This window comes from Saimiri boliviensis, chromosome 17 (assembly GCF_048565385.1).
Source record: "Saimiri boliviensis isolate mSaiBol1 chromosome 17, mSaiBol1.pri, whole genome shotgun sequence".
Lineage (NCBI taxonomy): Eukaryota > Metazoa > Chordata > Mammalia > Primates > Cebidae > Saimiri > Saimiri boliviensis.
Window position 1 is genome coordinate 20,279,567 of NC_133465.1, and position 25,084 is coordinate 20,304,650.

A 25,084-nucleotide genomic window follows, 5' to 3' on the forward strand; every position below is an offset into this window, starting at 1 on the left:
TACTTTTTTCACTGTTGCCTGTCACTTCATGGCCAAAATATATCTATCCTTTCTACTGGGAAGGGACAGGTATAACAGGTTATTTCCAGGGCTTTTTCGCTATTACAAGAACACTCATATAAGCCTCTGTGGCATGTTTCCCAGGGAGCACAGTCTGTGAAGCACACCTAGGAGTGGGTTTCTGGGTCCAATGTCATGAAGATGGTACTTAGAAAGAACTTACGAGGTGTCCGGTGCAATGTGATGAACCAGCTGAGACTCCTGCTGACGGGACTTCTCTGATTTAATTTGGGAAGAGGGCACAACAGGAGCCAGCCTATGGCTGTGACACTGACCCTCAAGTCATGTGGGGTGGCAAAGTTCCAGGTGTTAGGTGACAGCCAGGTCCCGGGACCCAAAGTTCCAGGGGTTAGAGAACAACCAGGTCCCAGGACCCAAACCCAAGTTCAGAGATGCAGACTGTTAGAAAAGAGGTGGGGCCAGACTGTGGACTGGGCTTTTTGTGGGAGCATGAACCCAGTCTGGGAAGTAACAATTTACAGAGCCAGGGAAAGGAGATAAGAAGCAGGGACTCAGGAACCCCCCCCAGATATAACAGTCGGGAGTCACCACGTTGGCAACTGAGGTGACGACAGGGATGAAAGCCCACCTCTGCCCGCCTGTCCTTCTCTAACCTGCAGCCTCAGCTTGGAACAGGAAGGGTCAGAGGGCAGGGGAGGGCTGATCTGGAAGGAAGTCTGTGACTGCCCAGGGTCGAATCCTGGCTCTTTGTGTCCTGGATGTGCCATTTAAGGGCCTGGGGCTTCCATTTAGCTGGAAAATGGGAACATTAATGCCTACCTCCCCATGGCTCACACCACGCCCAGAGGAGGATCTCAGCAAGGGCCAGTTCTCTTCTGTTTCTGTTTTTCATCAGAAGAATTTTCTGGCACCTCAGTAGAACACGCATCTTAAATTATTTCTTGTGGAGAGGGGATGGGTGTGTTTTTCCAGGCTGGGCACCACCTAGGAGCTTATTAAATACTTCCTGAGGGAGGGTGCCCCCCTCTCTTCCCCAGTCTCCATCTGCGAGACAGCTGGCTGGGGGAGGGGCACCACGGTGCCAGCCAATGTCACTAGGCATCTAAAAAACGGGCAGGAAAATTGGCTCATCCAAATTTTTATTCAAATGAATGCAAGAGGAAGACCAAATTCAAATGCTTTCTCCTTAGCTTTTCACCTGCTTCCCGAGGCAGGCACAGGAGGGCATCACACTGGAGAAAAGCAGGAAGCAGGAGGACCAGCAGGGAGAAGGGAGTGGGCTGGGTGGCTGCCATGTCTGGATGGTGTCACAGCAGCTGACCACAGAGTGGACTGGCATCCTGCCCCCCAGTCCAGGCTGGCTGTGGACAGCAGGGCTCCCACCTCTGCCCACTGAGCTCACTTGCTATGGCTGAGAAAGTGAGGGTCCCCAGGGGTCCACAGAGCCAACATGCTAGGAGCTGTGAGCCGCATTTCTGGTGGGCCAGGGTGTTTCACAGAGAACCACTCACATCAACCCACCTCCCTACTCTCCACAACAGGGAGCCTTCCAGGACCATCTGTCCCCTTCCTCCAGGGAACCAGAGCTCAGGGATTCGTTAAGTGGGGAGCCCCACCAGCCCCCTGGCTTCGCTGTGAACACCCTGGGCACGAGTGTCTCCCCTGCCTGCCCTGGACACTCTTCCTCCAGATGGACAGCCACTGGCCCCCACCACAGCTCCTTCAAGTCTGCCAAAATGAACCTTTTCAAAGAAGCCACCTTGGCCAGCCTACTTTTTTAAACTGTGGTAAAATGTACAAAACATAAAATGTATCATTCTAGCCATTTTAGTCAATTCACCTGGTTGTGCAACCATCACCACTGTCCATCTTCTGGACATTTTCGTCCCAGACAGCAGCTCTGTCGGTCCCAGGCTCCCCCCACCCGCCTCGCCTGCTGGACCCGGAGCCGCCACTCGGCTTTCTGTCGCTGTAAACGTGACTGTCCCAGGCCCTCCTATAAAGAGAAGCCTGCGGTCTTTGTCCTTCTGCGCCTGTGTCCTCAAGGTTCACCTATGACGTGGCAAGCGTTAGGGCTCCCTTCCTCTGTGAGGCTGAAGGGCAGGAATCATATCATGCGTACACCACGTTGTGTTTCTTCGTTCATCTGACGATACACACTCGGGTAGCTTCCGTGTCTGGCCTCCTGTGAACAATGTGGCGGTGAACACAGGGGCGCAAACATCTACTTCAGTCCCTGCTTGTAGCTCTCCTGCGCGTCGTCCGAGGAACGGGATCGCTGGGCCCAGTGGTGACTGCAATTTCTCGAGGAACCGCCACGCGGCTCTCCACAGTGGCTGGGCCGCTTCGCCTTCCCAAGAGCGGTGCGCAAGGCCCTAAGCTCGCCACATCCTCACTGGCGCTTGCTTCTGCTTTTGAAGAAACAGGCATCCTAATGGGTACGTGGCTGGTCTACTGTAGTGCTGCAACCTCCCCACACTCTGCATTCCCAGCACTCCTCGTTCCTTTACGCACTTCCACTTTTTCTTTCACTCTGTCTTTCTTTTTAGAGATAGGGTCTTGCTCTGTTGCCAGGCTCAAGTGAAGTGGTGTGATCATAGCTCACTACAGCTTAAAACTCCGGGGCTCGAGCAATCCTCCTGCCTCAGCCTCCTGAGTAGCTGGGACTACAGGTTCATGCCACAAAGCCTGGAGTTTTTATTTTTTAGAGACAAGGTATCGCCATGTTGCCCAGGCTGGTCTTAAACTTCTGGCCTCAAGCAGTCCTCCTGCTCGGCCTCCCAAAGTGCTGGGTGTGAGCCACTGTGCCTGACCTACATATTCCTCTCCCGATTCAGCATCTCACGTATGATTTGGTTTGGATTCGGCATCTCACGTATGATTTGGTTTGCTTATTTGTTTACGTTTCACTGTCTGCTCCCCACCCCCCAGCCCTGGCCCCTGATAGAATGCAATCTAAAGGCAGAGCTCTTTGGCTATTCCCCTCACTGCTGTTTTCCAAGGGTGTTGGACGGGGCCTGGCACATGGCGAATTCTCAATGAACACTAGATGAATAAGTGATTCAGTGAACAGAGTTGTCAGACAGTGTTTTGGAGGAAGACACAGCTAGCTTCAGCCCTGGCTCCAACAGTTACTACCCGGTGTCTTTGGGCAAGTGACCTCCTCTCTCTAAGCTTCAGCTCCTCCATCTGCCACAGAGGACAGTGGGCTCCTGTGGGGATGAAGTGAGATGTGCATGGCCTGGCCCTTCATGGGCACTCAGTTCACATCTGTGAACGGTGGGACTCCCTTGACATGCCCGGGTGTGAGCAGTTAACTCATGGACTGGAGCACTGTGCTGGCAGTCAGCAGCCTCTTGGGTCTATCGGTGCCTCAGAGGCAAACTCTCTCCAGTGCAGAAACGTGGCTCAGGTAGACACCCCAGGCAAGGGGCTGGGCTGGGTGGGATGGCTCCCTCCATCTACAGGAAGGCAGTGCAGGTGTCCCTACTCAGCGGACTACCTTGGGGGCGGGTGGGCACCAGGAGCCTGCCACCACCACTTGCCCATGGTGTGGGAGGCCAGGAGGCTGCACTGGTAGCGGGTATCTCTGGCAGAGCCACGAAGGCGTGGGAGGTGACCAACACACTGAGGAAGTGTGACCATCCGGGTCCCCCAGGGACGCTGGGACAGCAGCCCAGAGTGAGCTGGGCACAGATGGAAAGGTGCTCAGGCGGCCACCCGCCCCAGCACCAGCCACCCACTCCTGAATGCACTCACGGACCTCCGGAGGGGGCCCTCTGGCAAAGCTGTTTGCAGCGAAAATCCAAACTGCAAGTAACAGCAGAAGCAGGCGAGAGACCACAAGGAGAAGCAGATGGCGGCTTGCAGTGAGCACAAGCCGCCTGCCCAGGGAGCAGGTGCCACGAGGATGAAGGGCTTGGGCTTGGCAAGCATGGCCAGTTCCCACCAGCGGCTGAGCTGGCTGTGGAGTCTGGGAGCCCCTGATGATCCTGATCTTCCAGAGGCCTATGAGGCCCAGACTGAGGAGGATTCTCCTTGTTGGAAGACCCCAGCGGGCTGCTGGTCACCTCCAGGATACGAGAGTTGGAGATTATTTAAAGATCAATCCTGCCAGGCATGGTGGCTCATGCCTGTAGTCCCAGCCCTTAGGGCAGCAGAGGCAGGAGGACTGGTTGAGCTCAGGAGTTTGAGACCAGCCATGATATAGCAAGACGTCATCCCCACAAAAACCAAACCAAACCAAACCAAACACCAAAAAAAACCACGTTAAGACTGGAGTCTGGCGAGTCTGGGGAGCAAGCAGCACTGGGCCCTGTGGAGAAGGCGGAAGTTCCCAGGCCCGGCGGGGACACTCCTCAACCCGACCTCTGGAGGCTCACTGCAACCTTATTAGGATCCCCGACACTGTGCAGAACTGGTTTTGAGCACAGTTTAGAATTGTAAACTGCCCAGGCTGGAGTGTGCTGGTGCAATTACAGCTCACTGCAGTCTCGACCTCCAGGGCTTAAGCAATCCTCCCCCCTCCGCCTCCTGACTAGCTGGGACTACAGGCATGTGCCACTATACCTGGCTAATTTTGGTATTTTTTGTAGGGACAGGGTTTTACCATGTTGCCCAGGCTGGTCTCAAACTCCTGGGCTCAAGCAATCTGCCCACCTTAGCCTCCCGAATTGCTGGAATTAGAGGTGTGAGCCACCACACCCAGGCTTCTTCCCTTTTTTGCTTCTTTAAATATTGAACACATGTCAGAGTTTACTAATCCACCAGCAAGAAAACCAGGCAATGGACTAGAGTGTGCCAGTCCACAGCGGGAACGGAGCGGAGAGTCAAGAGGGGTGGAACGGAGCACTGAGCTAAGCAGCTAGTTTACAAAGGCAAGCAGCTCATCAGGAAAATGTCCTGGTTCTGTATGGTCTCCAGAACCTCGTCTCCATGACAGTGGTACAGAGGAAATTGGGGGCCAGAGAGTTGGGAGCACCGATCGGGAATCAAAAATAAAAAATAATCAATGAGAAGCAAACGATAAGGAAACATCTGTGGCTGTTAAGAGGAATGACAAGGTTCGTCGCGCTAAGAAATGACTAAAATACAGTTCAATTGAGTTTTAAAATTCATTAGTGAGATCTTTCATTTTTAGGAATGAGAACGGTTCCGGGGTTCTTTTTCAAATTTGCTTGTACTTTTCCCAGAGGTCTAGTTTGTTCAGCTTGGTTTCTCTTCTTTTTCTTAGATATTTTGTTTAATTTTAGAGACAGGGTCTTGCTCTAAAGACCTCAGTGAGCCTTGCTTGCTCACAAAGGCTGGAGTGCAGTGACACGATTTCAGCTTACCTCCACCTCCACCTCCCGGACAAAAGCAATCCTGCCACCTCAACCTCCCAAGTAGCAGGAACTACAAGTACGCACCACAGTGCCCAGCTAAGTTTTGTATTTTTTATTTTGCAGAGACAAAGCCTCACCATGTTTCCCAGGCTGGCTGGTATCAAACTCCCAGACTCAAGTGATCTTCCCGCCTCAGCTTCCCAAAGTGTTGGGATTACAGGTGTGAGCCACCATACCCAGCCTCTCGTATCTTTGAGTTAGTTAATTTTTAAAAAACACATGTATCAGCTCTTTCACAGTTTCACTATTCTCTCTCATTTTCTGGGTACCAATTCTCCTGTTACATTTTCCATTTCTCCCGGATTCACTGCATTATCAGTAAAGTGGTCTTTCTTATATAAAGGCAAAAATTATCAGATAGCCAAGGACTCAGAAAATGTATCATCCGTGCACAATTTTTTAAATTACATAAAATTATACACCAGCTAATTATTAAATAAATAAAAATAATAACTCAAGAGTCTCCAAGAAAATAATCATTTTCCTTCTAGAAATCCAATCTGAGGATATAATCTAAAATGCAGACAAAGAGCTATATGCACACAGTAAAAAGAGGAAAAACGGAACCGATTTAAATGTCCTCAATTAGAATATCTATATGACAGAATACCAATGAGGTGTTTACGAAGAGTTCTTCATTACACTGGGAAAGACTTAAAATATGCATTTAAGAACATAGGTTCAATAACATAAGGAACATAGAAAAATGGAATACACTAAATATTAACAGTGGTTGTTTCAGATTCCAGATTTTTTGAAGGTGTGTATTTCTTTATGCTTGTCTATAATTGTAAACGTTCCTCAATGATCCATATTAATTTTATAATCAGAAAAGAGAAAAATGTATATATGTTAAAAAATGAAAACTTCCAAAGGTAACAACAGACAAGAACTTATATATCTGGGCAATATTAAATAAGAAAAGTAAGATACTGTGTTGCTGGCCTTGAGATAGTCTGCAATTTACTCTCAGCACAGCACTCAGAGTACCCTTAGAAGAGGGGGATCAGATTTTGTGCCTCATTTTACTGAGTATAAAACCAGAGTCTTGGCCAAGTGTGTGGCTCATGCCTGTCACCCAGCACTTTGGGAGACTGGGGCAGTCGGATTGCTTGAGCTCAGGAGTTTGAGACCAGCCTGAGCAACATGGCAAAACTCCGTCTCTACAAAAATAAAAAAAATCAGCTGGGCGTGGTGGTACGTGCCTGTAGTCCCACCCACTCAGGGAGGCTGAGGAAGGAGGATCACTTGAACATGGAAGGCGGATGTTGCAGTGAGCCAAGATCACACCACTGCACTCCAGCCTGGGCAACAGACTGAGACTCTGTCTCGAAAAAAATAAAACATTCTGGCCAAGTATGGTGGCTCATATCTGTAATCCCAGCACTTTGGGAGACAGGGGCAGGTGGATTGCTTGAGCTCAGTAGTTTGAGACCAGCCTGGGCAAGATGGCAAAACCCCACCTCTACAAAAATACAAAAAATTAGCTGGGTGTGGTGGCGCCTGCCTGTAGTTCCAGCTATTTGGGAGGCTGAGCTGGGAGGGTTGATTGAGCCCTGAAGGCAGAGGTTGCAGTGAGCTGAGATCGTGCCACTGCACTACAGCCTGAGCAACACAGTTCTTCAAAAGGTCTCGAAGCACCAGCATGGTCAGAGCACCCTATCATATCTCTGCTGATACGGCTTGGCTGTCTGCACCCAAATCTCATCTTAAATTGTTCTCCCATAATTCCATGTGTTGTGGGAGGGACCTGGTGGGAGACAATTGAATCACAGAGGTGGGTTCCCCCAGACTGTTCTCATGATAGTGGGTAAGTCTCTGAGGTCTGCTGGTTTCATAAGGAGAAACTTTCACTTGGTCTCATTCTTTCTTTGCCTGCCACCATGGAAGACGTGCCTTTCGCATTCCGCCATGATTGTGAAGCCTCCCCAGCCATGTGGAACTGTGAGTCCATTAAACATTTTCACCTTTATAATCACCCAGTCTCAGGTACATCTTGATTAGCAGCCTGAGAACAGACTAATACATCTGACAACCTCTCCTCAGCTACAACTCAATCCCAGTCACACCAGTCTCCTAGCTGTGCCTCAAATCTACCAAGTGCACACATCTGCCTCAGGGTCTTTGCACCTGCTCTACCCCTGCTTGGAATGCTTTCCCTCCACATAGCCACAGAAGGTGCTTCAGATCTCCACTCAAAAGTCATTTGTCCGTGAGCCCCTCCCTGATCCCCATATTAAATAGCAATGTCCCCAGTATCCCTTCTGCCCTTGGCCCTAAGGACTTGCTCACCACTTGTGATACTGCAGAATTTGCTGGGTTTGTGGTCTCCCTCTCCCACTGGAAGAACTACTTTGCCTGGCATATAGGAGATGCTCAATAAATTTGTCGGCTGCCTATGTGAATAAATGCATTAGACTGCAGGCTCCCCCAGAGCAGAGGGGCCGAGACTCCCATTGCCACTGGGTGAAAGTGCATACAACAGGCAGCAACATCCCCCTTACAGTCCCAGGAATGTCTCACCAGCACTCAACTCTCTCCAGAAAAAGTACTTACAATTACAGCCAGAGATGATGGAAGTGAAGCACCGAAGGGAAAGGAAGGTAAGAGGGCTTGGGCAGAGTGCTGCAAGAGCTTTCATCAGAAAACCCAAGTTTTCCCATTAGGATCTGGCTTTTGCGGGGAGACAGAACTCCGAACTTTTATCACAGACTCAGAACCAGCTTAAAATCTGACATTTTAAATGGCCTTTCCAGTTAGTTATCCCTTCATTATGATTAGACATTTTTCTAAGAAGAAAGGGCACTAGGAAACCCACCAGCCTTCCTACACCCCAAACGCGGACAGAAATATCCAGCACATAGTACCCAGGCTCAGATACCATGACTGTGCTCCCGGCCCCATCCGTTCCTACCAAATGCCCACTGTTACACTGGTGCTGCAGAGGGGAACATTCTTGATCCTTTAGAGGTTAAGTTTTAGCCTCTAAAACTTCAAGGACAAGTTGATAGTGTAATGCACAGCCTCATATTCTCTGCTTTAGGAAAGATAAGAAAATTCATCCTAAGCCATTTCGGTCTTTTCTGGCCACTGCAGTGCACTGGAGATTAGGACAGGCTGGTGGTGTCTCGAGACTGCTAAGGAGTGTGAGGGTGACTCATAGCGAGGGAGCAGCCCTCGACTAAATTATTAAGTTTGCTGAATTTGCTCTGGGTCCAGAAGCAGAGAGAGGCAGCTGGGAGACTGGTCTTCCAGGGTTCGGGGACTAAAAGTGTCCCTTGGGAGGTAGGGGACCAGAGCAGAGTCACTAAGATCAGGCTGGTGAGGGGATTTTCCACCTGGGAAAGAAAACAGCAGGCTCCCGCCCCAAGACTAGAGCACATACAAGGACATGAGCTCAGAGGAAAGTAAGGTGGCAGCCGCAGGGCCTGGCCAAGATGTCACAGCTGGGATGAGGATCTGGGAATAACCCTGTTATCGCCACGGATGGGCAGCTCACCACAAACCCAGGACGCCTGGCTCCGCCAGAGGACCAGGGCCCAGGTGAAGGCAGCTGCAAAACCATTCAGCCAGAAGAGCTGGGTGGGAAGGAGAGAGAATCGGACCATCACACAAGATGAGCACACAAACCAAAATTCCAAAACATCGGAGGAAAACTAACCCTAAGAAAGACAACCCATGACCCCAGGGGAGGGGACCTCAAGGAAAGACTGAGTGACGTGGAAGGCAGAACCGAGGAATCCACGCAGGAAGCATGGTGGGACGTGAAGACACGAATGAGAGCAGCTGGGGCTGCCGAGGGTGGTTAGGGTTCCCAATGCACTGGCGGGATTTCCGGGTGCAGGGAATGGCACGTCATGGCTGAGTTTTCCAGAACCGAAGCTGTCTTCTTACCCGCAGATGATAAGCACATCCCAAGTGGCCAGTGAGATGTAAAAAGTTAATAAATCCCTGTCTGAAGAGCAGACACCCGCGTCCCCGCCCACCTCCCCAGGGCACTTCCCCGAAGCTGTTCCGGCTCCGTTCCCACTCGGTTCTGACTACTCTGCCCGTCTGCTACTGCCTCGGAGTCCCTGTGGAGCCCCAATTTCCTCCCCTCAAACGGGGCTGTGGCTGTAACTAGCATAGCAGCCGAAGGGGCTTTGGGGCGGCACTGTGATGGCAGAGCTCGGGGGCGCTTGCATTGCGTCTATTCGCATCGTGACAGCAGAGCTCGATTGTGCTCGCACCTCTACGGCAGACTTCGGCAGCGCTCCTGTCCCTTGTGTTTCCAGCTCCCCCACTAACTGGCTGGGTGCTCGCTGATTATTCAACCTCCCGCGTCTTTATCTCCCCATCAGGGAAAGGGAGAGGAGGAGCACCACCTGGGCCTTGTAGGGATGAAACTGATTCACACAGCAGGGAACTTACTGCAGGGCCAGGCGCATGGCCAGCACTCACCCTGGGTTGCTGCGACTGTGACCGTGTAACCACTGCACACACTCTGTGCGAGGTGCTTCCCACTGAAGCCTTAGCGTCTCCCAGCTAGAATAGCCACACCTGCGCGGAGGCGGCCGGCCAGCAGGCTGTCACTCCGTGTTTCCTCCCCAGTACTCAGCCCTTCGTGCCCTCCTGAGACACCCCTCCCAGTGACCGTCTGTCCATCCCCTCCGGGAGCGCCCGGCCCCGCCCATCACCCCTCCCATCCGCCAGGATGCCCTACCTCTCTTTGCTCACTGCAGATCTTACACAGCCACAGTGGCCGCTTCTGGCCAGGGAAGGCCTCGATCCCGCACTTGGTGCAGACTTTCTACAAGAGAGAGGACACAGGGTTGTAAAGACTGCAGCCGCCTCCTCCTCCGGCTGCAGGGGACAGAGGGGCTTCGTCCACTGCAACTGAGGGACACTTGGCATCTCCCAATGAGTGGCTTGTGCTTCAGGACAGAAGGAACCAATCGCCCCAAAGGCACAGATAATCCCAAAACCCTTAGTTGGCTGTGGACATAATGGCTGGCCCCATCCACAGATTCTCTCCACAGTTAGGTTCTGTTAGAATTGCGCAGAAAACTAAGCTTGCTGACATTGACACCAGCATCATTGTCAACAGCAAAGAACTGGAAACAACCCAACGCCCAGCGCCAGGGGAGGGTCCAGGCAAACACAGCAGCCTGTGATCTGGTCTCTACGAGCAGATCGTGGTGCTACCTGGAAATGGGGCAGGAAATAATGTGATTCAACAAAGAGACACACATTTGCACATGAGCATACCCAGAGCCCGCCTGTGCGTCTGACATTAGACTTATGAGAGATGCTGCTAGCAACCAGAGGACTTCCTTTACGCCAAGCCCCATTTAATGATCCCCACACCCCCGTTCCATAAACCCAAGGCACTTCCTTTATGCCAGGCCCCATTTAATGATCCCCGCACCCCCGTTCCGTCAACTCGAGGCACTTCCTATATCCAAGCCCCATTTTATGATCCCTGCACCCCCGTTTTGCAAACCCGAGGCACTTCCTTTACGCCAGGCCCCATTTAATGATCCTCGCATCCCCATTCCATAAACTTGAGGCCCATTTTATAGGTGGGGAACCTGGGGCTTGGTAGAGTTTGAGGATTTGCTCAGGTTCACATGGCAAGCATGTACTGGATTCAGGTCTGATTCTAGAGACATTTTATCATGTTCTCTGGACACAGAAATAGCCAAAATCTGGATTCTACAGTCCACTGGTGTGCTGGGCCATCAGACACCAAGCCCAGGAGCTTCTGGGAGCTGGAAAGGGGCTTTGCTTTAAACTCATAATTACTGTCACTTAAAAACAAGAATATGTCTCGAGAAAATGCCTTGTGAGGTGACTGCATCGCTGTGCAAACACCATGTGGAGTATTTGCACTTGCACGAACCTCGGTGGTGTAGCTGGCTGCACTAGGCTAGCTGGTATACTCTGCTTCCCAGGCTACAACCCTGTACAACATGCTACTGTACCAAATGCCGAAGGCAACTGTAACAACAGAAAGTATTTCTGTCTCTAAATATATCATAGAAATGGTACAGTAAAAACCTGGTGTTAGAATGGCAGGGGACCGCATTAGCTGAGCGCAGTGTCGTTCCGTGAGGCATGACTGTACTTCTCTTCCTTCCCCTAAATGCACAGCAACAAGCAGAGGCATGAAAGGCCAGAAGCAGCAAGCTGTGAGGCAGAGGCAGACTGCTGGGGCTGAGACTGGCTCCAGACAAACCTGGGAGAGTCTGATTCAGCGATAGCTGGTGACTCCTCAGGACTCTTGCCCCAGCTCATCCATCTTTCTGCCACATGGAAGCCACCTGGTCCCTGCATGGGTGGGGGCTCTCTGCAGCCCCCCGCCGAGGAAAGGCTGGATCTGTGGCTTGGCCTTTTCGCAGGCTACCAACTGAGCAAGGAGGACACCTCTCCATGGAGAGGAAAATGTCACCAACTTGGCTTCCGAAAGCATGTCGTCACTGGCCTGATTAGGTGACTGAGCTCAGTGCTCCTGGGGTGGGGGTGGGAGGGGCAAGCTCACAGGGGAGGGAAGCTATGATACATTCCAGAGGATGGGAGGATGGATTTGCTACCATCCAATCCTCCGATATGAGAAATGTCACCTCGCTTTTATTTCTCCGAATAAAATGCAATCTGCTCCAAGCTCCTGTCCCTCTGGGTTGGCAAGAAAATCAGCCATAACGAGGGCCCCTTTCCGGCTCTCAGGAAGGTCCTAGGCCTGGGGTCTCTGATGGCCCAGCACATCTGCAGAGGGTCCCCTGAGCCGTCCACACTCCTCTCTGCTGGCCTGCTGCTTCCCAAGCTCTCTGAGGCCCAGCACATCTGCAGAGGGTTCCCTGAGCCGTCCACACTCCTCACTGCTGGCCTGCTGCTTCCCAAGCTCTCATGGACCCTCGAAAGGCAGTGGGAGTACTTGGCAATCCTTGTGTCTGTCTTGATTTGGATCATTGCTAGGCTGGCTTCCAGCCTCTCCAGGGACCGGTAGCCCGTCCCCTGGAGCCCTAGGCACCATCCCTCACACAGTCTGGTGACCCTCCCCTTCCCCAAGAGAGTTGCCTCTCTCCACCCCTCCCACCATTTGCTCCCAATCCTTCTACCTCGACTGCCCACGAGACAGGCTCCAGAAACACAATGTGGGCAAAGGAGAGAGAAAGGAAGTGCCAGTGCTGGTTAGCTCTGGTTTCCTCGCAAATCCCCACCATCCCTGTGGACATGGCACACAGGTGGAAATGAGTGTGGCCCCCAGAGACATGAGCTTTTCCTTCTGCACCCTCCACACACATGCAGCTTGAGTGCAGCTCACCTTATAAACACCCAGAGTGCCCCACGGAGGCTGCTGAGGGAGAGGAGGATGTGGGAACAGGAGGGAATCAAACCCCCCTGGCGCACTTGGTGAGCAGTTATGGGACCAGGTGCCACAGCCCAGGCCACAGAGTGTGAAGGAGGCGGGTGTTATGATCCCCACTATACAGACAAAGAAACCAAGGCTCAGAGATGGCTGCAGCTGCCTGAGTCACACAGCTCATTAGTGGTAAAGCAGGGCCTTGGTCCAGACCTCAGGAGACTCGGTCACACCCTCCCTGCCATGGTGCCAGGCTGGTGCGCACGGCTCACCAGAGAGCTGCTTCTGCTCAGGTGGGTCCCTGGGAATGTGGCTGATGGCTCTCAAAGGAATGGGCAGAAAAGGTGCCAGGGCTGGCCATGGGACAAAGCTTTGCTGGGGTCATGGGTGTGGCCCTGAAGCTGGCTCTAGGAGCATCGGCCCAGGCTGGGGAGTCTGGCCTGGCACCCCCTGTGCTGTCTCCCAGGAGGGAGGAGAGAGGTGTCCAGCTGTCAGCAGGAAGCCCAGCAGCCTCCCCACAGCCTGGCCTCTCCCTGGGGCTGCCCTCCCTTACAGACACAGCCAAGCGGGAGGGGACAGCCTCTGCCCATCTTAGTCAGCTCAGGCTGCTGTGACAAAAATGCCATAGCCCGAGTGGCTGAAACCACACAGCTTGTTTATCACAGCTACAGAGGCCTGAAGGCCTGGTCGGGTTCTGGGGAGGGCTCTTCCTGGTGTGCAGATGGCAGCTTCTTGCTGTATCCTCCCACGGCAGAATGAGGCCTGGCCGCCACCTCCTTGTCCGATAAGGACGCCAATCCCATCACAAGGCTTCCATCATTAGGACCTCATCTAATTGCCTCCCAACACCCCCACCTCCAAATATCACATTGGGGTAAGGGCTTCAACACTGGGATTTCTGGGGTGATATAAACATTCAGTCCACAGCCACCCCCAACCAGGACTGGGACCCTCTCTCTGCTTTTGTGCTCGGGAGCCCTAGAAGTGGGGGCTCATCGTCTCTCTCGGCCCTGGAGTCTTCTGAAGCCCTTGGTGCTCCCGAGCCTGCACCTCACGCCATCCTGCTCTGTCACCAACTTCCTGTTCCTGAAACATTGCTCTCAGCTCATCCAGAGGCCCCTGCTGGGGGTGCTCAGCTGCCCAGTGGGAGGTTTTGAAGCACATGTGGGCACACGCCCATGGGCACTGTCTCACTGATGAAACCATGTGCTGCTGGGGGCCAGGAGAGAAACCAGGAGAGTGTCCACGGAACTGAGTCCCATCCTCTGCTCACAGGCCACGAGGGCAGGGAGAGAAACCAGGAGAGTGTCCACGGAACTGAGTCCTGTCTTCTGCTCACAGGCCACAAGGGCAGGGAGAGAAACCAGGAGAGTGTCCACGGAACTGAGTCCTGTCCTCTGCTCACAGGCCACGAGGGCAGGGAGAGAAACCAGGAGGGTGTCCACGGAACCGAGCCCTGTCCCTTGCTCACGGACCATGAAAACAGAGCCCACCAATCAGGGACAGGAGCAGTAGGGACTGGTTACCCTCCAGAGGTCAGGTTGAGGCCTGTCTCCGCTGAGCTTAGGAACCGCCACCTTCACCACAGGGTCCAGTGCTGCCTGCTCCCCAGACTCCAGCAAGAGCTCGTGGCTGGCCAGGTGGTGAGAAAAACGCTCCCACCCTACCTTGGGCCACCTGTTTCAGGCCACCAGCCATCGCTGGTGGTGCCCACAGTCAGTTATTGCCATCTCTCAGACGTCTCTATGTTCCTTCAGTGCCTCTGGCTGGCAGGGAGCCTGGGGGGCTCCTAAGAGGCTGGGGCCACGAAAAGATGACTGACATGCTCCCACTGAAATGACACACAATTGCTGTTCTAGCAAATCTCAGAACAGGAAGACAGTCATGAGCCTCCTCTTCTTCTTTGTGTTTTGTTTTGTTTTGTTTTGTTTTGATACAGAGTCTCACTCTGTCGCCCAGACTGGAGTTCAGTGGCACAATCTTGGCTCACTATAACCTCCACCTCCCAGGTTCAAGCGATCCTCCTGCCTCAGCTTCCCATATAGCTGGGGCTATAGGTGAACGCCACTACCCCCGCCTAATTTTTACATTTTTAGTAGAGATGGGGGTTTTACCACATTGGCAAGGATGGTCTTGATCTCTTCACCTCATGATCCACCTGCCTCGGCCTCCCAAAGTGCTGGGATTACAGGTGTGAGCCACTGCACCTGGCCGAGCCTCTTCTCTTTATGTTCTTTGTTTCCAGGTTCCAATAAAGAAAACTAAACTGGTGGTATTTTTAGAAACCCATGAGCAAGAGGGCAAGCTGGCCTCTACCTCACCTTGGTGCAAACACAGCCCTTCACCATCTGTGTCAAGGACAGTCCTGTGTTGAAGGGGCGGCCACTCACTTCCGTGCCTGAGCTGGGCTTCCTTGGAGTGGAGCTGCCCTGGGCAAGGGAGTCCTGGCTTCCAGGCTTGGCTGCCTCATGCACCCTGCGGCCTGGAGCTGTGTCCGAGGGTTAAACTGGAGAAGCCTCGCTCCTGCACCTAACCCCAGGCAGAAGCCACACAACTCTAGGCCTTCAGACTGCACGCCCTCTCTCCCTGCTCCTGTCTCAGACCCACCGTCCTCCCTACCCACCAAGAACACAGGGAAGGGGGTTCCCCAGGAACCTGCCCACAGGACACAGGCTTTGGGGCAGGAGGGAGCAGGGTGTGGCGTTCAGAGGTGACCTCAGACTTGGTACCCACCTCATTTCCTCATCTGTCAGTTGGTGGTAACAGTCCCCCAAGGTTGCAGAAGAGGAGATCAAGGGAGATGGTCATGAACGTGCTTAGCACAATGAAAGTTCAGGCGGGCAGCAATCTCAGACCTTTATCACCATGCCTGTCTCAGGGAAGGCAGCCAGTATCTATCGGTCACAAAGCCACAACCTAGCACGCGTCCTAGGCCCCCATCATTCCTCCCTCCTGCCCAGATAATCTGTCTCCAAGAGCTCCAGCTCTCTCTCCAGGCTGTCAGTTCCCCTCCAGTCCCATCCCTGATCTCTGCTGCCACCGCCCATGCCCACACCAAGGCCGCCCGGCAAATCTCCCTGCCCCACCGTGGCTGTCTTCCAACTGGTTCCCAACACCGCAGCCAGGCTGATCTTTTCAAGATGCAAATCTAATCACATCACTTCTCCCATCCCTCCCAACTTAAAAGCCAACAGAGGCTTCCTACTCTGCTGGGATGACCACCGCCCCACTTGATAAGGCGCTCGGGCTGGCCTTGCCTCTTCTGGACCTCAGCTCACACCTGCCTCCCCTGTTTCATTTCCTCGTCCTCCACCTCCGAGCTCCAGCTGTGTGGGGTTTCATCAGCCCCTGGTCCTTCTGCCACAAAACCTTTGCACATGTTGCCCTCTCTGTCTGGGGCCACACCGTCTCCTCATTAACCTATGTAGCCCTCAGACCTCAGCAGAAGCACCATGTCTTCAAGGAAGCCTTCTGAGACCCCTTCCACCATAAGAGCTTCCAGAACGGGCTCCTGCCTCATCTTAAGATTTGTGATTTTACCTTGCGCTGGTGGCCGTGGGGCTCCTGTCACACCCCTGGCTGGACTGGCAGCTCCCGAGGGGCAGAGGCTACATCTGTTTCTGTTCACTTTCCTGTTCCCAGTGCCCGGCACAATGGCCATTTGCAGAACTGAATGAACAACAGAAGCGACTTAAGATATCACAATTGAAAAGGCAAGACAGGTCCCTCCTGGAACACACCAATCTGTGGGAAGACAAGTGCTTGCTCCGCAGCACAAGGCAGGGTCCGATCGCATCCACACTGAGTGATGCCGACCAGCAGCACTGTGGGAGCCTAAACCAGGGAGAGCCGCACACAGGACAAGTGTCCAAGGAGGTGGGGGGTGGCCAGGTGGGCCTCATTCTCAGGGTATGGAGCATGAACCCAGGCTGGCCCAGCCACAGGGAAATGACCCAGGAATCCTTCACTAAAGGTGCAGAGCAGGGATGTTTACCCCCGCTTCCCACAATGGCTCCTGCCTGCTTCCCTGGGTGCGTGCTGCTGCCACCTAGGAGTGCAGACACATTACAAGGCCAGATCAGGCGTCTTCGTCAACATCCTTCTCATCGGGGCCACTTCAGTGATGCTTCTGCTTCCTGGAACTCCCCATCCTTCCCCTTTGCCTTCCCAGACGGCATCCAAGAGTCAAAACTGAAATGACAGAAAGGTCTTCCAGGCCACATACTCCAAAGTTTAGGTGCTTTACACCCAGGCTGGCCTGTGAGTCCTCACCGATCCATTTCATGATGCGGAATCCACCAGGCTCTGTGGCGCGGGTCCCACACTCCCACAGATTAGAAGATGGGAAGGGGCTTAGTGCCAGTGTCAGGGGAGGGAATGAAACTGCTCTGAAAGCAGACGCCGCCGTCTCACAGTGCCCGTGGCTGTGACCACTCAGTCACCGGGCAAACTTCACGGCGTTGTCTCCCATCACACCAACAGTGCTGCTCACAAGGTTCCGTCAACCAAAAGGGTGCAATTGTGCTCAAGGGTTCTGTATAAGGAGGCCAGAAAAACGCACACCATGCCGCAGAAATGAACCGTGAAGATGGTCAGTTCAAACGTTTGGAGCTGCAGTTCATAAACGTGTATTCCACACTGCATGTGAGGCATTATTCTAGGAATTCTGAAAATGAACAAGCCACAGCCCTTTGTCCTCAGTGTCCCATCGAAGGGAGTAGTTTATCAACCAGCAAAACTTAGGGCCAGGCACGGTGGATCATGCCTTAATCCCAGTGCTTTGGGAGGCTAAGGTGGGAGGATTGCTTAAGGCCAGAAGTTCAAGACCAGCCTAGGCAACACAGTGAGACCCCCATCTTATTTAAAAAGTAATAAAATAAAATAGCAAACTTTCATCTGGAAAATGACTCCTGAGCGTTCCAGTGCATTGGAATTGACAGGCAAGCCGGCTTCTCATCAGGAACCGCGCTACAGATGATGTTTACAGAGAGATCGTCCTCGGACCCCGATAACACAGAGAAAGACACAGCGATGTCTAAGTGGCCGCAACCACAGTGCATGATAGCCGCACCAAGGGAGAGCCTCCAAGCATGTTCCGCGCCCCAAAATGTGCTCCAGATGCTAGAAATCAAACCTGTAAGAGGGAAAACCTTACTGGGCTTACGGGAAAGCTACGCAGCATAGAAACCAGGATGACCCAACAGAAAAAGTGACGGCGTAACGACGGAGCGAACAAGCAATACTCACCATAAACTGTCACAATAAAAACAGCACAATGGGACAGGCTGCCCATAGGGCGCCCCACCACATAAACACACAGATGTGCCTGTATCTACAAGCATCTATATATACACAGAAAACAATCTAGAAAGGTATCAGCCCAAATGGAAATCAAACTAGGCAAAGTCAAAATCTATTTTAAATGGATAAGCAGAATTTCTATTTAAAGGATGCTTAAGCTAACTGCTTTGGGAAGTCACTTGCCCCAACTTCATTTTTTGACCAGGTCTGGATTTTTGCAGGTCGGGATGGATTAAAGAAGCTGACGGTGCCCAGGCAGACAGGCAGGAGACACATACACCGTGGGTGACTGGCTCAGCTGTCATTAGGCCTGTGCACCCCTCAGCGGGTCCCAGACAGTCCATCTGGGTCACCGGTCCCTCCAATCGTAAGCTCAGCCCTGATCGGCCCTGAAGCGCCACTAGCCAGCCTTGGAGAAGCATTGCCTGCCCCAGTGGGCCAGCAGCAGAAAGGCTGGATACAACTCTGTTGCCATAGACCCACCTGCAACCCAGGCCCTGATGCCAAATGACTTTAAATGTATATATAGTTCAGATATTAATATATATAATTATAAATATTTACATACTTTCTCAGGTACTTACGCTTACACCAGGCACCAAGCTATCTGCTTCATGCAGAATCTCACTTAATTTTCACAGTGGCCCTATGAGGTGGGTATGACTGTCCCTGTTTTATGAGCAAGGGCTCTGAGGCTTGAGGTTAAGTAACCTGACACAGGGACCGGGGATGTGAATCCTGTTCTGTCTGAGCTTCAGACCTGGGTTCCCGCTGCCCCAACCAGGCCTGGTTGCCTGGCCAGCACAATCTCGCAAACCTCATCCTCCTGCCTGGACCCAACTTCACCCTCCCCACCTGCGGTAAGGCAGGGCTGGCTCCCCGGGCCCTGGCTCTGCTTTCAGAACAACAGATGAGGTCAAGCCTCAAGTGGGAGAAGGCATGGCGAGCCCCCTCTTCCCATACATTAGGACACGGCTCAACCGCCTGCAAACACCCAGTCACAGAAGGCCCCACAGAGGCACAGCCTTCATGCCAGCCACCTGCTGCTTGGGATGATGCAGAAGCCAGAGGCAAGGGGAGAAGCATTTCAGGAGGAAGGCATGTCTCTCTGTGCTTCCACCCATGTCCTTCGAAGGGAGCACTGGCCTCCTCCATCCTGGCTGCCGGCGGCTCAGGGGACCCAGCCACACAGGGCCGTGCCACCTCTCTCTTCCAAGGCTTCGGCAGGCTGCAGCACCACCAAGCAGGCCCTTGCCCTCCGTCGGAGGAGTGCCTGACACAGCCTGGGGACCCCCTGCACGCTCCAGGCCTGCACCCACCCCAGCCACCTCTCCCAGCCGAAAGCAGCCACCATCACGTCCTGCTGATTCCAAGCTCAGCTTCCAAAACACCTCCTCCCTCCACCTGCCACTCAGGCAGAGTTACCACCGCATCCTGAGTGGAGAGGAGGGTTAAAAAAGGCAACAGCACCAGCTGTTGGTTATTAACATTCACAGAGCACATAATAAGAAATCATGACTTGGACGGGGCTTCGGATCGTCTCTGCACTCGTGCCTCTGCGCGTGTCAGACGCAGAGAAATCGGGGTGTTCAGACAAGATGAAGCCACCGGGCTGGCCAGGGGCAGGAGGTCTGGGGAGGCAGCAGGGACAGCACCTCACCTGCCCACCCCATAGGCCTCAGTTAACCCCTTTCTGGTTCTGGTTAACCTCTGCATCCCCCTCAGTCCCAGAGAGGTTTCTGCATATTTCCCAGCAGGACACAGGAAACTAAGGAGGCCTGCGCCATCCTGAACTGGGCCAAGGGTGTGCGGCATGGGGGATGTGGGCACAGTGCATTCCACGGGAGCTTGGGCCAAGGGGTGGATGGGGTGGCTCAACTGGAAAGTGAGAGGATGGTTAAAAACCAGCCAATCTGACCGGGCATGGTGGCTCACACCTGTAATCCCAGCACTTTGGGAGGCCGAGGTGAGTGGATCATGAGGTCAAGAGATTGAGACCATCCTGGTCAACATGGTGAAACCCCATCTCTACTAAAAATACAAAAATTAGCTGGGCATGGTGGTGTATACCTGTAATCCCAGCTACTTGGGAGGCTGAGGCAGGAGAACTGCTTGAAGCCAGGAGGCGGAGGTTGCAGTGAGCCGAGATTGAGCCATTGCACTCAAGCCTGGGTAACAAGAGCGAAACTCTGTCTCAAAAAAAAAAATAAATAAAAATAAAAACAAAAATAAAACACAGCAAACCTAATAACGTACAATCACGGGGGAAGCACAGGACATGGTGCTGGTCTCCAGGAGTGAGCTTGTTCATTCAGCATCTGTGGAGGACACAGAGGGTGCCACGTATAAGCCCAGTCAGTAGAAGGTGTGAGGAGTGCTGGTGGGGTAAAGACACGTACAGATGCCAGCATGGGACAGGTCACTTGAGCCCAGGAGCTCGAGACCAGCCTGGGCAACATAGCAAGGCCCCGTCTCTGTGAAAATTATAAAAATTAGCTGGGTATAGCAGAGCATACCTGTAGTCCCAGCTACTTGGAAGAATCGTTTGAGTCCAGAAGGTCGAGGCTGCAGGGAGCTATGACTGTGCCACGGCACTCCGACCTGGGTGGCAGAGCGAGGCCGACCCGAGTGGACACAGCATGACCTCTGAGCAGGACTGAAGAGCGGCTGTACAGAAATCATGGGCAGAGGGACCACATATCAGTGTGGGAGGGACAGAGGAGCCATCCCTAAGGGGCAGGAGGATGCCACCAGGAGCAGCTCCTGCACCAGCTCCACCTTGGGCACAAGACCGAGGACGTCAAGCCCAGAGGCCAGGAAGTCCCTTGCATGCTTGTCCCACTGTGGCTCGTCACGGCCACCACCACTCGGCACCTTCTCCTCTGAGGGGCTCGGGGGACAGTCAGAAGCTGCAGGGCCCAGAGACGGGCTGTTTGGTGTCAGGCCCACTGTCTCCAAACACACAACATTGTTTCAAAATTTCAAATCACATCTGAAGCAATCATGTGGAAGGGCTCCACGTCTATCAGGAGGGAGCCTGGGCCACAGTTACTAAAAGGGCATTTAATCATGTGTCATTAATGATACATAATACAGTTAACTATTATCAGTAATAACAGAGCACTTCCTCCAGCCCCAGCACTGCTGTTGGCATCCAGCTCATATCATCATCGTCACCTTTAATCTTGGTGACTCATAGCAGCCCTGCGAGGGAGGCTTCAAGGCCTGACCATCCTGGATGAAGATCTGAAGGCCCAGAGGTGTGGCACTGCTTGGCCGAGTTCACATCAGGAGATGGTGTTAGAGCCAGGATTGGGACCCAGGCCTGTGACAACGTAATAACGAAATCAAGAGCTCAAGTGATGCATGCTTTGTGCTGACATGGGCGATGCCCTCCGGGGAAGACGCGATGAACAAACGCACACACAGCCTGAGTCACCTGTCACAGGCACACGAGGTCACCAGGTGAAGGCTGGGCCAGGATCCTCCTCCTGACCTGGCCTTTCACCCACGCTCCCTCTGACCCCACACCTGCCGGAAAGGATCCTTACAGGGCCCAGAAACGGATATCACTGGTTACAAAGGAGCTCGGGAGAAAGAGGACAGAATTGTTCTGTGGACTGTGGGGGTCCATGACCGCCCCCTTTTCAGACATACGTTGGCCGTGCAGGGAACACGAACACGGGAAAGCAAACGCCCAGATGGAGCCAGCCCTGGCCTCCCCCACCCAGCTGTGGAGCCTCCCCAATCCAGCCCTGGCCCCCCACACCTGGCCCTGGCCTCCCCTACCCAGCCCCGGCCTCCCCCACCAACCCTGGCCACGGCCCCTCCCCACCTTGCCCTGCTTGCAAAACCCACGTCTGCTTTCCAGAAGCCTGGGCAGGGCCTCCCGCAGACAGCTTCTCGTGGAGAAATGAAGGGCCTGCACTGCGGCCTGGTAGTCACCTGACCAAGACTCTGTTAAAAATCCCTTTTTTATTTTTTGAGATGCAGTCTCACTCTGTCACCCAGGCTGGAGTGCACAGATCTAGGTTCACCGAAACCGCCACCTCCTGTGTTTAAGCAATTCTCTGCCTCAGCCTCCCGAATAGCTGGGATTACAGGCGCCCACCACCACACCCAGCTAATTTTTGTATTTTTAGTAGAGATGGGGTTTTCACCATCTTGGCCAGGCTGGTCTTGAACTCCTGACCTCGTGATCCGCCTGCCTCGGCCTCCCCCAGTGCTGGGATGACAGGTGTGAGCCCCCTCGCCAGGCCCCTTTAATTTTTCATCCCATGTTCTGCATCCTGGAAACACCCTGTGCCGGCCACAAGTGAGTCTGCCTCCTCGAGGGCTCCCGGAAGCCCACCTGGGAGGGAGGATGCCGCCGAGGCCAGGCCTGGCCCTACAAGGGGCTCAGGTTAGCAGAGCAGGTCCCTGCTCAGAAATTCTGCAGCTGCAGGGCATGTGACCAGCCTGTGGGTCTGTGATACTGTGAAATACGTATTTGGTCTTCATCCTGACACAGAGTTCCTCAGACTCTGAGAATCCCCAGAGCAATCAATGAACATCTTTTGTATGCTGATGTGTGGACTGCAGCTTAGGCACCTCTAGGTGGCTTCAGGCTGGGGTCACAGGAAAGGCCAAGGCATGATAAGGGGTTGTCACTTTCAAACGGGGAGGGGCTATAAAGGCTGAGTCGATCACCAATGGCCAGGGGTTTTATCAACCATAACTTTGTAATGAAGACTCCACAAAAACCAGGAGGACAGAGGTTGGGAGATTCCAGACAGCTGAACGCCTGGAGGTTCCTGCGGGAGGCACCAGAGAGGGCCAGGAGCCCCTCGCCTGCCCCCACACACCGCACCCGGGAGGCAGCCTTGTTCATCCACACTTTCTAATATCCTACGTCATACTCCAGTACACACAAGCAGAGTGTTTCTCTGAGAGTTCTGTGAGCTGCTCTAGCAAATTAACTGAACACAAAGAATGGGGTGTGGGAACCCTGATTTACAGTGGCTGCTGAGAAGTTCCAGAGGCCTGGCCACATGACTGGCATCCGAGGTGAGGATGGTCGCCTGGGACCAAGCCCTCTTCTGCAGGATCTGAGGCCACCTGTGGGTGGATGGGGTCTGAACTGGTGCGTGGCCCACTCAAGAATCTGCCGTGGAACGGATCGGGAGAGGGTGGGACAGAGGTCCTGGAAGTGTGCTGTAGTGAGTGACTGCAGGGGAACAGGAAAAAGCACTTTGGCTGGCGTTTTCCTCCATTTTTAGGGCCTGATCCCCAAGACACTGAAGTCCTGTGCTCCGGGGAGACAAAACCTCCCAGGAGGGTGAGGCAGCAGTCGAGGCTCTCCCGCCACCACCCCAGACCCTAGAATTTGGTGAAGACAAAGGTGGTCACGGGTTGGGGCCAATGCTGCCAGCGGCCTTCTACAGACACTTCTAAGTGTCTGTGACTACCAAGCTGGACTAGGCAGACGTCAGGGAGGCTTCGCGAGAGGATGGGGAGAGGCGAGAAAATGACACACGGACACACACACGCAATTCCTCCCTCCCTGGCCCCCACCTCTCTCTCATCTTGTCCCTCCTGGCCTTGCCAAGCTCAGCACGCCAGCCCCACGCTTGGCTGTCTGCTCCCAACCCTCTAGCTACTTCCTGCCTCCGTGCTCTGTGCCTCATGTCTGGCAAACTTCTACATATCCTACAGGAACTCCAGCATCTCCTCCTCCATGATGCCTTCCTTGATTTCGCCTGGGGGGCACCGGTGGCTCCCTCCTGTGCTCCCTCAATGAGCTGACATTCTAGGGTTGCACTGATTGTGTTGTATGGAAACTGTCTCTCCCATGACTGGGCCTCCTCAAAGACTAACTCCTGAGGAAAAGGGCATCGTTGTTGATGTTTAAATCCCGAGTTGGTCAGGCACCTGGCACACAGCAGCTGTCTAGGGAAGGAGGGAGGGAGGGAGGCAGAGGGGCTGAGTGACAAGCACGCGGTGCTGCAGGGGCTGGAGCTCCCTGGACATCCGGCCCATGGCAGCTCTCAAGGAGGGAAAGGACATAATCCAACCGGGGTTTTGGAAAGGCCTTTGCTGAGATTAGGATCCTGTCCAGATCCAGACTGGGATTTGAGGACAGATCCACCAATCTGTCCTCCAGACTCAGCGAAGACTCTTTCGAGACCATTCCCAGATGCAAATGAAATCCCCACTCCTAGCTGGTGTGGGAAGTGGGGGAAAAGGAAGGACTCCAGGGTGATCTGGGGCTGCTGGCCCAGCCGACAGGGTGGATGGGGGTCGCATGAACAAGGGGGCCAGAGGCAGGCACTGATTGACAGTGGGGGTTCAGGGCTCCCTCCCACAAGCCGTCAACACTCAGGACTGGAGCTTGGGAGAAAGGTCAGGGCCACAGACACAGAAGATGGAGGAACCGCACCCAGCACTGACTGACGCTTAGGAACTCCAGGGACAGACAGGCCTTGCAGCTGAGAAAATGCCTGAGATTCATTTCCCTGCCGCTTCCTGTGATTTCACCACCCAGAACAGACGCTTCGGGAGGTCGGAGGCTTTTCCTGCCTAATCCCCGACGTGGTTCCAGAACCTGGCTGCTGCATGATACACAGTGGGCGCTCAGGACGCATCTGTCAAGCGACGGAATGAAAGCAGTGCCAGCGGCCAGGGGCAGACCCTGGGCTACACCAATTTCATTCTGAGGCAGCAGAGGCCGCTGGGGCAGGGAGCCAGGCAAGGGAGGGCAGGAAGGGCAGGGGCTGCTGGGGGCAGGGAGCCGAGTGACAGGGAGCAGGGAAGACAGGAAGGCAGCCCTGCTCTGTGTTCTGGAAGTCTCAAGGTATGGGGTGAGAAGAGCGCTGGGGCAGGAAGGGCTTTGGGCTGGACAAGACCCAGGGATGCAGCTGAGGAATGGGGACATAAGAATAAGAAGCACCACCACTGGGGCTGGGGCCTGGAGGAGGCAGGAGGGACCCAGAATGCAACCAGGACCGGAAGCTGGATGGCACATGGCCAGCCACCCACACACCCAAGGACAGAACAG

At 53.7% G+C, this 25,084-nt stretch overlaps 1 protein-coding gene across 6 annotated transcripts in view; it reads right to left on the reverse strand.

Moving 5' to 3' along the window:
• Window positions 1-25,084, reverse strand: part of RPH3AL (rabphilin 3A like (without C2 domains)) — a 122,783-nt gene that overhangs the window by 52,255 nt on the left and 45,444 nt on the right. For 5 of the 6 annotated variants that reach the window (XR_012514578.1, XR_012514577.1, XM_074388327.1 and 2 more), the window contains exon 5: window positions 10,108-10,194. The exons of the other annotated variant lie outside the window; for it this stretch is intronic. Coding sequence is in view for 3 of the 5 variants with exons in the window: in XM_074388327.1 (XP_074244428.1) it covers window positions 10,108-10,194 (87 nt within the window). In the remaining 2 variants the exon portion in view is untranslated. The remainder of the gene's footprint in view (window positions 1-10,107; window positions 10,195-25,084) is intronic. 6 annotated transcript variants of the gene reach the window in all.